Source organism: Colobus angolensis, unplaced genomic scaffold (genome assembly GCF_000951035.1).
Source record: "Colobus angolensis palliatus isolate OR3802 unplaced genomic scaffold, Cang.pa_1.0 Scaffold7, whole genome shotgun sequence".
NCBI lineage: Eukaryota > Metazoa > Chordata > Mammalia > Primates > Cercopithecidae > Colobus > Colobus angolensis.
In genome coordinates, this window is record NW_012120709.1 from 9539451 (window position 1) to 9554163 (window position 14713).

General features: G+C 33.9%; 1 protein-coding gene across 1 annotated transcript in view; it reads left to right on the top strand.

Moving 5' to 3' along the window:
* Positions 1 to 14713, top strand: part of DYNC2H1 (dynein, cytoplasmic 2, heavy chain 1) — a 377952-nt gene that overhangs the window by 87359 nt on the left and 275880 nt on the right. Inside the window, exons 51-54 of the mRNA XM_011927022.1 lie at positions 2965 to 3078; positions 4180 to 4322; positions 8653 to 8737; positions 10902 to 11056. Of these exons, the coding sequence (XP_011782412.1) occupies positions 2965 to 3078; positions 4180 to 4322; positions 8653 to 8737; positions 10902 to 11056 (497 nt within the window). The remainder of the gene's footprint in view (positions 1 to 2964; positions 3079 to 4179; positions 4323 to 8652; positions 8738 to 10901; positions 11057 to 14713) is intronic.

Sequence of the window (14713 nt, forward strand, 5' to 3'; positions counted from 1 at the left end):
CACATAATTCTACACATTAGTGCCCACATTTCATGTGTCTGGAATATAGCTGCATTCATTAACCTGGAAAAATGCATATTCTCCTTCTTCAGTTGGATATTACAAATAGAGTAATAAGTAATATTATTCATTTATTTATTTATTTAGAGACAGAGTCTTGCTCTGTCGCCAGGCTGGAGTGCAGTGACACGATCTCGGCTCACTGCAACCTCCCCCTCCCAGGTTCAAGTGATTCTCTTGCCTCAGCCACTTGAGTAGCTGGGATTACAGACATGCACCACCACACCTGGTGAATTTTTGTAATTTTAGTAGGGACAGGGTTTCACCATGTTGTCCAGGCTGGTCTGGAACTCCTGACTTCAGGTGATCCTCCTGCCTTGGCCTCCCAAAGTGCTGGGATTACAGGTGTGAGCCAGTAATCTTGTTTTTTAAAAGAAGAAATTAAAATTATTTGTAAGAAAAAAAGGAACTTATAAGTACTTTAAGTATGCATCTATATAATAGAAAAATACCACTTGAAAGAGGACTATCTTAATACAAATACTCTAGAAATTTATGGCTAAGTGGGCTCTCTATGTATCTGGAATTCTATGGATTGTAGAGATATTTATTGTTTTGTTTTCAAGATTTCTATGGTTTGAAGTCTTGTTTTTCCTCTGAGATATAACATGAAGCACTGTCCATTTATATTCCTCAGCATTTCTCCTCCCCAATTGCACATAGAATCACTTGGATAATTAAAAACAACAACAACAACAACTGAAAACAAATTCTTTGCTACTACCCTAAACGCATTAAATTAAAATCTCTGGGGTAGGGTGGGAGTATCATTTGGCTATTGTGACTCCCTAATTGAGTCCCTGCAACCTGAACTAAGAACTGTTGCTGCTCTTCTGCTGTGGCTCTGTCCCCAGCAAATTGTGGTACTCTCCTGTTGTCTGTGGTGTTACCTGACCTTTTTGGTGTTTTCCTGGGGAGGATGCTTGTGAATTCCTGTATTTCTTCCTCTTTTTTTTCTAAGAATTTATTAAATTTGTTAGAATCTTTCTGTGAGTAATCACTGTTAGTGATTGGGAGGAAGTAGCTTAGTTTTAAACCTGGATCAAGAGTGTTTTGTTATTGAAGTACAAAATAAACCTTAAAAAGTAGTTTCAGTCGTATGGGCGGTATCACTGTGGATCCAAGGACAAAGTTATACGAACTCATTTTCAACTCAGTTTTTCATGAATACTTGCTTTGTATCATGCTACTGCTCTGAGGAGAAATTTTCTTCAGAATTTAACAGCTTTGGTTAAAGAAAACATTTAGTTTATAATATGTGATATCTAAACATTAGTACCCAGATGAGAAATACAGAACAGGATGCTCTAATTAGACAAGTGGTAAATCCATTTGTGTTAAAGAGTTGAGGGATAATGGCTTAGTGAAAGTGGTAGTACTTGAGTGGACTTAAAGCGTTCGTGGCCGTTTTAATGAACATCTTTTGATATTTAAGGAACGCATTCCTGCATATTGCTTCAGCTGTCACTAGATGGAGACATTGTTCGTTTTGGCTGACAAGAGACCAGAAACACAGATCTTTTTTTTTTCTTTTTTCTTTTTGAAAGCAAACATTCAGATAACCACTAACCCAATAATCATTATTTTAAGACAAATTGGCCTTTATGATCAAAATATAATGGTAAAAATGACAAGTCAGATTTTGGCATTTTATTTTCAGAGGAAGTCTTCAGTAGGCTTTGTGTCTTTTTTCTATTTCAAATTCTTATTTCCTAATGTATATAATATATAGGTAGAGTTGGCATTGTTTGCTAAATTTAAGGAATCAAAAATATCTTAGTATGTCTAAAATTTAAAGAAAAACATATCATGCAGATTTATGTGTGCATGTGTTCAAGTATGTACAAGCTTGTGGGGTAGGGGTGGTCTGGTGCCTCTTAGTTGAACCTAAAGAAAAGTGGGGATCAGACTGATGGGTCCTATATGAATACATTACTTTGGATATGTAGCAAAGGACTTTTCACTTAATGTTACAGTTTCTTGTGAATTGTAAACATACTGGCTTAACAAATATTTATTAAATGCCTCTTATATGCAGAGCCAAGTTTTAAATACTATTTTAATTTGTAGAAGTGAACAAGATATGCTCCAGGCCATCTATCTTTAAGTCTGTCTTTAAGACTGAAGTTGTAGTCTTAATCAATTTTGATTGGCCTTTCATCATTCTATTCATCATCATAATTTGGCATGCATAGAAGCAGGCCACGGACCAGTTCTTCTGATTTCTAGTACAAGTTCATCTATTCATTCATTCATTTATGTAAAACACATTTTTGTTCTAGATACCTAGGTAAGAATATTCTAAGGTTAAATGTTTATCAAATATTTAACAAAACATTATCAAATATTTGTCCTTAGAAATTTAGAGTCTAATTGGAGATGAGAAGGAAGTAATTCATTATTAAATGATGTGATAAGTACTAAAAAATGATATACTTAAATAGTATGTGAAAGAGAAAGAGTGTTTAATTAGCTAATGGGTAATCAAGAAAGGCTCATGGGCTTAACAGTTAGGGAAGTAGCATCTTGAAGGATAAAAACTTATTGGGAAGATAAGGGGCAGAGGATGACCATAGGTATATATTCCAAGAGGACAGAATATTTTGTTATATTTATGGAACACAAGTTTATTGAGGCTAGAGTAAAAGGTCTTATGGAGGAAGATGGAAAAATAACCTGTAAAGGTAGACAGATGGCTAGATTATGACTATTTTGAGTGGTTTGCTTAGGTGTTTGAATTTTATCAAATGAAGGCTATAGATAAAGATTTGTGAGTCACATAGAGATAATAAGGTTTGTATATTTTTGGAAAGAAAGATTGAATAAGAGCAGATTTTTAAATACAAAAATTGAAAAAGTATTATTTATTAAAATGTTTTGAATTAGTCTAATTTTTTTTTGTAGGTGAAGTTCCTGGACTCTATACTCTTGAAGAATTAGAGCCTTTGCTGTTACCACTTAAAGATCAAGCTTCACAAGATGGTTTTTTTGGGCCAGTCTTCAATTACTTCACATATAGTAAGTGACATAGAATTCATTAATCAAATCAAACTGGTTCATATGAAATATATACCATTTAATTTGCCTTATTTTCTCATTAGATTGCGAAAGTATCTTAAATCTTGGGTTCATTTGATAATTTATACCTTTTTCTTTTTTCTGGAGTTTTTAGAAAGTAACACATAACTACTGATAGGCTAGCCTATAATAAAAACACCTGTATTAGTCTGTTTTTACACTACTAATACAGACTTACCTGACACTGGGCAATTTAGCAAAGAAAGAGGTTTATTGGACTCACAGTTCCACATGGCTGGTGGGGCCTCACAATCACGGTGGAAGGCAAGGAGGAGCAAGTCATATCTTACATTGGTGGCAGCAAGCAAAGAGAGGGCTTGTGCAGAGAAACTCCCATTTTTAAAAACACGAGGTCTCATGAGAGCCATTCACTATCATGAGAACAACATGGGAAGGACCTGCCCCCTTCCATGATTCAGTCGTCTCCCACCAGGTTCCTCCCACGACATGTGGGGATTATGGGAGCTACAAAATGAGATTTGGGTAGGGACATAGGGCCAAACCATATCAATATCTTAGCAAAATTTTAGCAAACAGGAATGACGAAAGTATGGTAATGTTCTTTGGAATATTTACCTTGCCTCCTTTGTTTCATGTGGTGAAATTATTGCTGCTTTAGTACCTCCTGTCTTAAAGAACTATTGAACTATTTAGATTGTGCCAGACTTCATAGTTTTAAAAAACTAGCCTTTCATTCATATAGAAACAGTTTTATATGCAGTGTAGAAATCCAAAATTGAAATAAGTGAAAAATGAGGCAATAATCACACCACCCAGACATTATGACACTTACATTTTTCATGGACATTTTTCTGAGTCTTTTTTCTTAACATACACATATACAAATTTATAAATGTTCTTTTAACTAAAATGAAAATCATACCATAATATTGTTTTATATTGTGCTCATTTTTAAAAACAGCTCCTACTATTTCATTTGAGAAAATTTTGATCTCTTTAATCTGGACCACATATAGATTGCCTGATTCTATTATTATTCTTGTAATTTTCCATGAATATAATTTTTTATATATTTTTTAGGAATTCAGCAAAACTTGCATATTGTCTTGATAATGGATTCTGCAAATTCAAACTTCATGATAAACTGTGAGAGTAATCCAGCTTTGCATAAAAAATGCCAGGTGTTGTGGATGGAGGGTTGGTCTGATAGCAGTATGAAGAAAGTAAGTTTAACAAATATTAAAAATTTTAAAAGCACATTTTATTTTTGAAGTTGTTAATTTTCACAACTTCTCTTTGGTGTTGGTTATAACATCATCTTAATTATGGCACCGAACATCTCTTATGTTTGGAAATGTCTCTATTCTTACTCTTGCATCATAATTTAGTTGAATATAGAATTTTAGATTAAGGATCATGTTCTTAATTAAGAACCACAGAGACAACTATACTTTAAAATGTTATGGCTTTAATTAACTAACCTATTATAGGCTGTCCTAGATTTAAAAAAAAAATCATAGCAAGTATTTAACAATGAAAGAATTTTTAAATCCTTAAAAAAATATCATCGCTATGCTGTGTGTTTGGAGGGGCATGAGTTAAAGTGTGAACTCATAACACTATCTTAACTGGAAGCCTCTTATTTTACTTCATTTGAATAAGTAATAATTTTCAACATTGTTTCTTTAAATGATATTCATATCCTTAATCACTAATTTCTTTATTTTTCTATAAGAGAAGTATAGTTTAATGCCTGTCATGATTCAGAGTAAGGAGTGTAATTTGAGATAAAAGACATGGTTTACAGATGAAGTAATATTTTAGTTACTGAAAGATATTTTAGCTTGAGGAGGCCACATGAATAAGAGGCATTCATTAAGAAGTCATTATTGGGTGCTTAGTATGTACCACTGTTCTATGTATGTTGAGGACATAGCAGAGGAAAAAAAAAAATAGATAGAGATCCCTACCCTCATGGTGTTTACATTCTTCTGAGGTATATCTGTGGAGAAAGCTTTCTAGGTGAAGATCCTGGGTAGAGATCTTGTCTGATGATTTTGAGGATCAGTAAGAGGCCACTTCACCCAGAGCAGAGTGATTGAGGGGAGAGTTACTGAAGATGATGTCAGAGAACTAAGAGGAAACCAGTTAGGGTGGGGCTTTGTAAGCTACTACAGCATATAGGATTTCAGCTTTTCCTGAGAACTAACTTACTTTTGGATGCTTTCAAACAGAAATATTCTGACTCATTTTTTAATGGGATTACTGTAGTTTCTGTGTTGAAAGTAGACTATAGAGGGCAATGGATGGAGTAGTTACAAATGATTGCAGTAATCCAGAGAGAAGAGAATAGGTTGGGCTAAGGATGTAGTGGTAAGGTGGTGAGAAGTGGTTGTATTCTGGATATGTTTTGCAGTAGAAACAACAGGATTTGCTGACAGATTGTAATCAGGTGTAATAGAAAGTGAGGAGTCAATGATGCTTCTGAGTATTTTGGCTTGAGCAACAAGAAGGATGAAATGACCATCATTTGAGACAGAGGAGAATGGGAGAAGAACATATTAAGAGGAGACTATGAGGCCTTGAGTTTTAGATGTGTTAAATATGAGATACCAGACATTGAAGTTATAAGTCTGAGAAGGCATTTGGATATATAAGCCTGGAGCTCCAGGGGTCAGGCATACAGAAAAAAATTTGAGGAATTATCAGAGTGCAGGTGGTATTTAAAGCTGTAAGAATGAATGATATCACCAAGGGAGTGAGAATAAACAAAAGAGAGCAGCGATCCAAGACTGAACCCTGGGACACTTCAACATTAGGAAACTGGGGAGATGAAGAGGAAGAACCAATGGAAACTGAGAGGAAGCTGCTAGGGAAATAAGAAAACCAGACAAACATTATATTTTAGAAACCAAAAGAAGATAGCATGTCAATGCTGGGCCGGTTTTTTTTTTTTTTTTTTTTTTTAAAGATGGGACACAGTATAACATGTTAATATGCTGTTGAGAATGACTTAATAGGGAAGCAAAAATTATGTGATGCAAAACAGGGAAAAATTGCTAGAATAATATCATTGAGTAAGTGCACAACAAATGGATCTAGTGTACAAATGGAAGAATTAAGGATTGGCCTTTCCTATGAGAATGGAGGACTCATTTGCGATAACAGGAAAGAAAGCAGAATAGTAGGGGATAGATCTGGGTAGGTGGGCAGATGTGGTACTGGGAAGTTTGGGAGACTCTTTTCTAATTGTTTCTATTTTCTTAGCGAAATAGGAAGATTATCTGCTGAGGGAAAGAATGAGGGAGGAGGTTTTGGAGGCTTAAAGAGACACAAGAAGATATGCAAAATAGTAGTTTGGGAGAATAAAAGAGGGAAAGGATTAGGAGAATGGAGTATGATAGGATTCACTTGAGGTTAGTGATCATGGAGTTCAATAGAGGCCAAACAATGTAGTTGTGTGTTTTTTTTCTCAAGCCATAGGTGCACTCATGGGTGCACAACTTGAGTAGGTGATGACTTAGATTTGACCAGAATTGGGACTTTGCTACTTGAGTATGACAAAACAGTTGAAGACAAGACAGTTGAGAATATTTATAAGAATATAATTATTTTGATTTATCATGGAATTTAAGTTGGTAAGCTGGTAAATTAGGATAGGAAGATGGTGAATGACAGTGAAGAGGTGGTCAAATCTGTAGATAGTAGGTTTCAGTGGAGTTTCAGGATTTTGATACTGGTAAGCTGGGAAGACAGGAGTGTAGCAATAGAAGAATGGGATGTTTGAAAGTGAGATTATGGAAGGATTTCACTTAGTGATAATTACAAAATCTCAGGATTTGACTGTGTAGGTGAGTGGCTGACAAAAGTGTGGTGGTTAAGAGGAGAAGAGGTGCTCAAGGAATTGAGAGGTGAGGATATTAGAGTGATTATCTACAATGGATATTGAAATTGCGAATAATTAAGAAGGTAAGACAAGGATTGTGTTGGAAAGAGTGAAAGTGAGCCAAGAGCTAAAATTATTTGTGAAATGTAGAAATGATTGGACTGGTAGATGTCTGCAGCAAGGAGGGTTAGTGGTTACTCTAGCCTGATAATATGAAAACTGAATTTAGGGAGCTTAGTGAGGATGGTTTTGAAGTAGTTATGCAAGAGGGCACTGCCTCACTTGCAGGCCCAGTGGTTCAAGGACATGATATTGCATGGTGTGCCTGGAAATAGAGAGTTCATGTGGCTGCTGCACAGGGTATGTGGTACATTGTAGTGGGAAATATCAGGGACAGATAAGGAGGGAAAGTGTTTAAGTGCCATGACCTTGAATCTTATTTAATAAGCAACTAGAAGCAATTGAAAGTTAGTTTGAAGGGGTTGATAGGATCCATCACTTTTGGATATGTTAATGTATGAAAATGTTAATATGTGTTATATATCATGTTATGAATATGTTAATATGTGAAATATATGAGAATATGTAATAGATGTAAATAAAGCAAATTAATAGGCTTGCTATGCCCATTCAACTCTTTAAAAAGTACCATTTTTACTTCAAGGGAAGGAATGAGGCAAATCAGGCAGGCAGACTTTGCTAATGCAGGATATTGTTTGAGGATAGACCATTTTAAAGAAAATGAGTTCCCAAAGAAACAGATTAATGTTGATTTAAAAATATAAGTTTAAAATGTTCTCACATAGGTTTAAGTGTTTTGTCAGAAATTAGTGAAGGCATACTCTGTCGCAAGAATTATGGTACATTCGAACTCTGCATTAATGGAGATATCTTTTGGCTTACATTTTTTTTTCAGTCTGAGAAATTTAAAAAATGATTTTTTGACCTAATTAGCTGGATCATTTGTGTTTCCTCTTGCTGGGAATGTCAGCTCTATCAGGTGAAAGAAATTCAAGCAATTTGGCTTAATTTAAAATTTCAAAATGTTACTTTAATTTTTTTCGGGACTCTAAACTCTCTTTTGTATATTCTAAAGTAGCATTTTTATAAGGTTATCTTTAATGGTAATGATATCTGCTATGAAACTGTATTTGCTTATTTATAATAATGGCAAAATTCCAGTCATAGTGAGAATATATTTTTAGAATGATCAGTTATGAAATTATTGATTATAAAATTATTTTTATTTACTTTTAGTTTGTATATGAAAAAGCTAAGAATCCTTGCTACCCTACTATGCCATGAAGGCATTTTACTAGTTTTATGCCAAATAAAATATTTTATTATTGTATGTTTTTAAATGGCATTGTGATTATTTTCTAATTTAATCCAAATTGTTATTTCCTTCATTTCATATAGTCTCACCATTTCAAGTGAGCTTTTCCCAATGTGCCATTAATTTGCAATCAGTTAATGGTTGATATGTGTCAAAATGATGTTTAGGAAATCATTTCTTCTAAATATTTCTGTATTTTTTTTTTCTCTTAGTCTGGAATGAATCCTAAAAGAAAAGTACAATCAATACTGACTTTTTTTTGTGTTAAAGGTTTTTAACTTCTGATATGGAACTTAAACTTTTTCATAGTGATTTGCTTTTTATGTTTTAGATACCTGAAATGTTACTCAGTGAAACAGGTGGTGAAGAAAAATACAATGACAAAAAACGAAAAGAAGAAAAGAAAAAAAATTCAGGTAGTATTTTGATGAGATCAGTTTTATCTGGTTTTTATTTATGAAATAATTGCCTTATTTTAATGTTACAGGTTCATTAAAGATTCATGATTATAAATTTAAATAATGCTAAATGTAGCAAAATTAGGTTTCTTCTGATGCAAACAAAATTTTGAAGCCCTTTTTATTTTTACATTAAGGTTATGTCATTTAACATAGAATCCAACAGAATATCTACTGTGTGAGTTCAACAAATTTAAAAAATTATTTTTCTTAGCTGAGTGATTTGAAGGACCTACTTAAATTGTTTAGAGTCTTTGGCAAGCCCCCTAAACTTTTCATATTTGCTTATCACTTAGATATGGCACAGAACTCTATAATTTATATATGAAAAAATTTTATGACATTCTTTGAGTATGGACTTAATCTTTTCTTAACTATAATATTCTCATTATTTTCTCTTCAAATCACTTTTGATTGTGGTCTTTATTTTTATACCATAGCTTATTCACTTATTTATTTATTTAACCATCTAATAATCAAATATTTATTGAACTTGTTTTATACTATGTACTGGGCTGGATATTAGAGACCACTTAGTAGCTCACAGTCCAGTGATAGTGAGAATTATTTTATATATAAACATAAATCTCTGATATAGCAAGATAAGTGATGGTAGAAGTTTATATGAAATATATTGGAAAGTAAAACTTTAGCAGATATTATAGAAAATAGACATTGTCCCGACAGGCAGTTTGAGAAAGTCATTCTGGTTAGAGTGAGTAGCATGGGAAAGGTTTGGAGAAGTGAAACAGGCATTTTATGAAACTGTAAACAGCCTAAAGGGCTGAAACATAAGATGTATAAATAAGTACTAGATGAAGAGTAAGGAAAAGGTTGGCATGGTCAGGTAATGAAGAGCGTTCTGCATTATGCTAAGGAGTTTGGATTCTAACTTGCAGGTGATAGGTCATTATTGAGAGATTTAAAAGGAGATTTAACCAGAGTTTTGTTTTAGAAACAGAAATGTGTTTTTTTGTTGTTGTTGTTGTTGTTTTTGAGATGGAGTCTCGCTCTTTAGCCCAGGCTGGAAAGCAGTGGTGCAATCTCCGCTCACCGCAAGCTCCGCCTCCCGGGTTCATACCATTCTCCCTCCTCAGCCTCCGGAGTAGCTGGGACCTCAGCCGCCCGCCACCACGCCCGGCTAATTTTTTTATGTATTTTTAGTAGAGACGGGGCTTCACCATGTTAGCCAGGATGGTCTCGATCTCCTGACCTCGATCCCTGACCTCGTGATCCGCCCGCCTCGGCCTCCCAAAGTGCTGGGATTACGGGCGTGAGCCACCACACCCGGCCGGAAATATCTTTATATATCCCTTTCTTCAGTTATTGGAAACTAGATTTGTAATAGGAGAAACCAAAATTAATTACATCATTTTAGAAGTATGTTGTAGTAATCTAAGAGAGACAAGATGAAGGCCTAAACCAAAGAAGAGGTAATAAGAATGGAGGAAAGAATGGACTTGGTGGATATTAGGAGGTAATCTAAATGAGACTTGATGATTACGTAATGGCTGTGGCACACGAGAAGGAAGAGTCAAGGATGTTTCTTGGGTTTCTGTCTTGGAATATTTATTACAAATTGATTTCATTCACTGGGGCTGGGAATACAGATGCAAATTGTGTCAGTGAGAGGAATATAATGTGTTTGATCATGGATATATTGAATCTAATGTGAACTTATTCTTAACTTTTTGGCATTTGAAGTCTTCTTTCTCCCTATATCAGATGGGAGTAGATAGGTATTTTGTATATTGCGTTTCTGTTCAGCAGATTGTATTTAGCTCACTTTTGGATTACTGTACATGTGTTATATAGTCCCAATTAATTTATATATTATGACAACGTGTAGATTTATTTTTCTTGCAACAATAAAGATGTTCAGGGGAAATATATAACAGTAGATGAATAGATGCTACTAAAACTAGAGAATTCAAAATTCCTAAGAAGATGGGAGCTGTGAATAGTTGTCTTTTGTGCATCTTTAAGCAAAGATGGTATCTCATATTTATAATTATATAGCATGGAAGTATCTTGTATAAAATAACTATCATTAGGATATTTTCTCTTATTTTTAATGAGTCATGCATATAATAAGTTATTTTTATTTTCTATTTTTTTCTAGTTAATCCTGATTTTCTAAAATCATTTTTATTAATCCATGAATCTTGTAAAGCATATGGTGCTACACCAAGCCGATATATGACCTTTTTACATGTGTATTCTGCCATTAGTAGCAGCAAGAAAAAGGAATTATTAAAAAGACAAAGTCATTTGCAGGTATAGTATTGGTAATCTTGAATTATTTTAGCTATATATAGGAAACAAGAGTTTTGTAAATCACAATGTTATGTTGCGGGTGGCATATATCTGGTATTAATAAATGTACTGTATTAAAAGCCTCGGAAAACAGTCTCACTTTCGTACCTATATTGCCCTCTAGGTTTTAGTAGTGATTTGTATTTTTTTTAATTCAATGGTTATTTCTTTTCTTCACTGGTTGGCATTTATGGGTTTTTGATAGCTTATGGTACTCTCTTTAAGAGACTCACATGAAAACATTTTTAGAAATTAAGAAAACTGTTATTCGGCATAAGAATGATACAATGGACTTTGGGGACTTGGGGGAAAGAGTGGGGTGGGGAGGGATAAAAGGCAACAAATATGGTGCAGTATATACTGCTCTGGTGATGGGTGCATCAGTATCTCACAATTCACCACTAAAGAACTTATGTAACCAAATACCACTTGTACCCCAATAACTTACGGCAAAGTAAAATAAATTAATAATAAAAGAAGAAAACCCTGTTATTAATCAAAACATAATATCCAAAATTATACTTTATAATAACCTTTAAAATTAAAATTATATTTCATAAAGTAATGTTTTAATCCATGTCACTTAGTACATTTTGAACAGTTTTCTTTCCGTATTTCTCTAATTATAGAGCTTTAACTTAAATGTGACATTAGAATGTCAGCCTCTGAAGTTGTTAGAGAACATTTCCTCTCTGAAGTTCTAGTTTCCCTTTATTAGGTTAATAAAGTAGGCTCCATCTTAATTGACATAATTATCTTTACCATTTCTAATGATTCACTTTCATTTATATTAAGGTACTAACTATACAGGCTTTTGGGAGGATTGATTTCCTGATTTAGTTCTCTATTGTACTTTGGATAAATTACTTTAACTTGCTGTTTTGCAGCTTAACTGGGTCAATGATAGTTGTATGTGAGTATATTAGATAAAATTCATATGGAAATAACCTAGCTTATTACCTGTACTTTATGTTGGGTGCTCAATAAATATTAGTTAGATTCCTTTTTTGCCATTACTCTTTCCCCAAATCTTCTGATTTGTTAGGTGATAAAAACACCATAGAAGATAAAGATTTTATTTCATATACATCCCTGGGTTCATTATTCTGTTGTTTGAATAGTAGGATGGGGTACCATCAATGGCCAGGCCAGGGTCAAATGCCCACCCAAAATGCAGGTAAGGCAAGTGAATGACAGCCCACCAGAACCATGTGTGAGGCAGTCTCTTACAAGAAAAGTGAATATTAGATAGACAAAATCAGGTCATGTCTAGTATAAAAAAGAGTGACTCGAGTCCTTTTTCCCAGTCAGTGAGACTGAAATTAGAAAAGGTTTAGTTTTCCTTTCTTGCTATTTTCTCTCCCATCTAATGTAATGGTAAAAAGTATTTTTTATTAAGTTCAGTGTTTAAACTATCAAATATGTATTTATCTGTTTAGCTTTTCTGTGATGCTTTTTTTCAAGTCTTATGGATTTATTTTTTTAAATTTTATAGATATTGATAATTTTATTGATATTTATGGGGTACATGTGATATTTTGATTCATGCAAGAATGTATAATGATCAAAGGGTGATTAGTGATGTTGTACAATTTTTCATATACCTGTTGGCCATTTGTGTGTCTTTTTTAAAAAAAATCTATTCAGATCCTTTGCCTACTTTTTAATGGAATTCTTTATTGTTGTTGTTGTTCAGTTGTTTGAATTTCTTATATATTCTACATGTTAAGCCTCTTGTAAAATGAACAGTTTGCAAATATTTTCTCCCATTTAACATGTTGTTTCTTCACTCTGTTAAATGTTTCCTTTGCTGTGAAGAAGCTTTTTACTTTAATATAGTCTCATTTTTCTATTTTCATTTTTGTTGCCTATGCTTTTGAGATCTTAACCATAAAATCTTTGCCTAAACCAGTGTCCCGGAGCATTTCCTCAATGTTTTATTCTACAAGTTTTATAGTTCCAGGTCTTTTGTTTAAGTCTCTAATCCATTTTGAATTGATTTTTGTGTATGATGACAGAGGGAGGTCTAGTTTCATTCTTTTGCATATGGATATCCAATTTTCCCACCACCATTTAATGAATAGGGTGTCCTTTTCCTAATATATTTTCTCGTTCCTTTGTTGAAAATCAGTGGACTGTAAATACATGAATTTATTTCTGGGTTCTTTATTCTGTTCCATTGGTCTGTGTGTCTGTTTTATATTAATACCATGCCATTTTGGTTACTGTAGCTTTGTAGTATATTTTGGAGTCAGGTAGTGCGATGCCTCTAGCTTTGTTCTTTTTGCTCAGGATTGCTTTGGCTATTCAGGCTCTTTTGTGGTTCCAAACAAATTTTTGGATTTTTTTTTTTAAATTTCTGTGAAGAATATAATTAGTATTTTCATAGGTATTACATTGAATCAGTAGATTGCTTTGAGTAGTATGGCCATTTTAACAATACTAATACTTCTTTTTTTTTTTTTTTTTTGAGTTGGAGTCTTGCTCTGTTGCCCAGGCTGGAGTGTAATAGTGCAATCTCGGCTCACTGCAGCCTCCAACTCCTGGGTTCAAGTGATTCTTGTGCCTCAGCCTCCTGAGTAGCAGGGATACAGGCAGCTGCCACCCCGTCCGGCTAATTTTTTATTTTCAGTAGAGATGGGGTTTCATTATGTTGGCCAGGCTGGTCTGGAACTCCTGAACTCAAGTGATCCACCTACCTCAGCCTCCCAAAGTGCTGGGATTACAGGCATGAGCCACTGCGCCCAGCCACAACAATGTTAATACTTCTGATCCATGAGCATGAGATATCTTTCCCTTTTTTTTTTTTTTTTTTGGTATCTTCAATTTCTTTCATCCATTTGCTGTATAGTTTGCCTTGTAGAGGTCTTTCATCTCCTTGGTTAACTTTATTCCTAGGTATTTTTTTTTTTTATTTTTTTGTAGCTGCTGTAAATAGGATTGCCTTCTTAATTTCTTTTTCAGTGAGTTTGTTATTGAAGTCTAGAAACATTACTGATTTTTCTGTGTTGATTTTGTATCCTGCAGCTTTACTGAATTTGCTTATTACTTCTAAGAGTTTTTTGGTGGAATCTTTAGGGTTTTCTAGACATGAAATCATGCTAATCTATAAAGAGGGACAATTTGACTTCCTCTTTTTCAGTTTGGATGTCTTTTATTTCTTTCTCTTGCCTGATTGCTGTGGCTTGGACTTCTGGTACTATATTGAATAGGAGTGGTGAAAGTGGGCATCTTAGTCTTGTTCAGTTCTTAGAAAAGGCTTCCAGCTTTTCCCCATTCAGTGTGATGTGAGCGGAGAGTTTGTCATTTTTGACCTTTATTATGTTGAGGTTTGTTCTTCCAATGCCTAATTTTTTGAGAGTTCTTGCCTTGAAGGTATGTTAAATTTTATCAAATGTGTTTTCTGTGACTATTTTGATGATTATCTGGTTTTTGTCCTTTGTTGTGCTGATGTGATATATTATGTTAGCTGATTTGCATATGTTGAACCATTCTCTGTGATGCTGTAAAATTTGTTTTTCTTTAAAACCTCTGTGGGCTTTCTACTTATGGCTAGCCAATTTTCCCAGGACCATTTATTAAATAGGGAATCCTTTCCCCATTTCTTGTTTCTCTCAG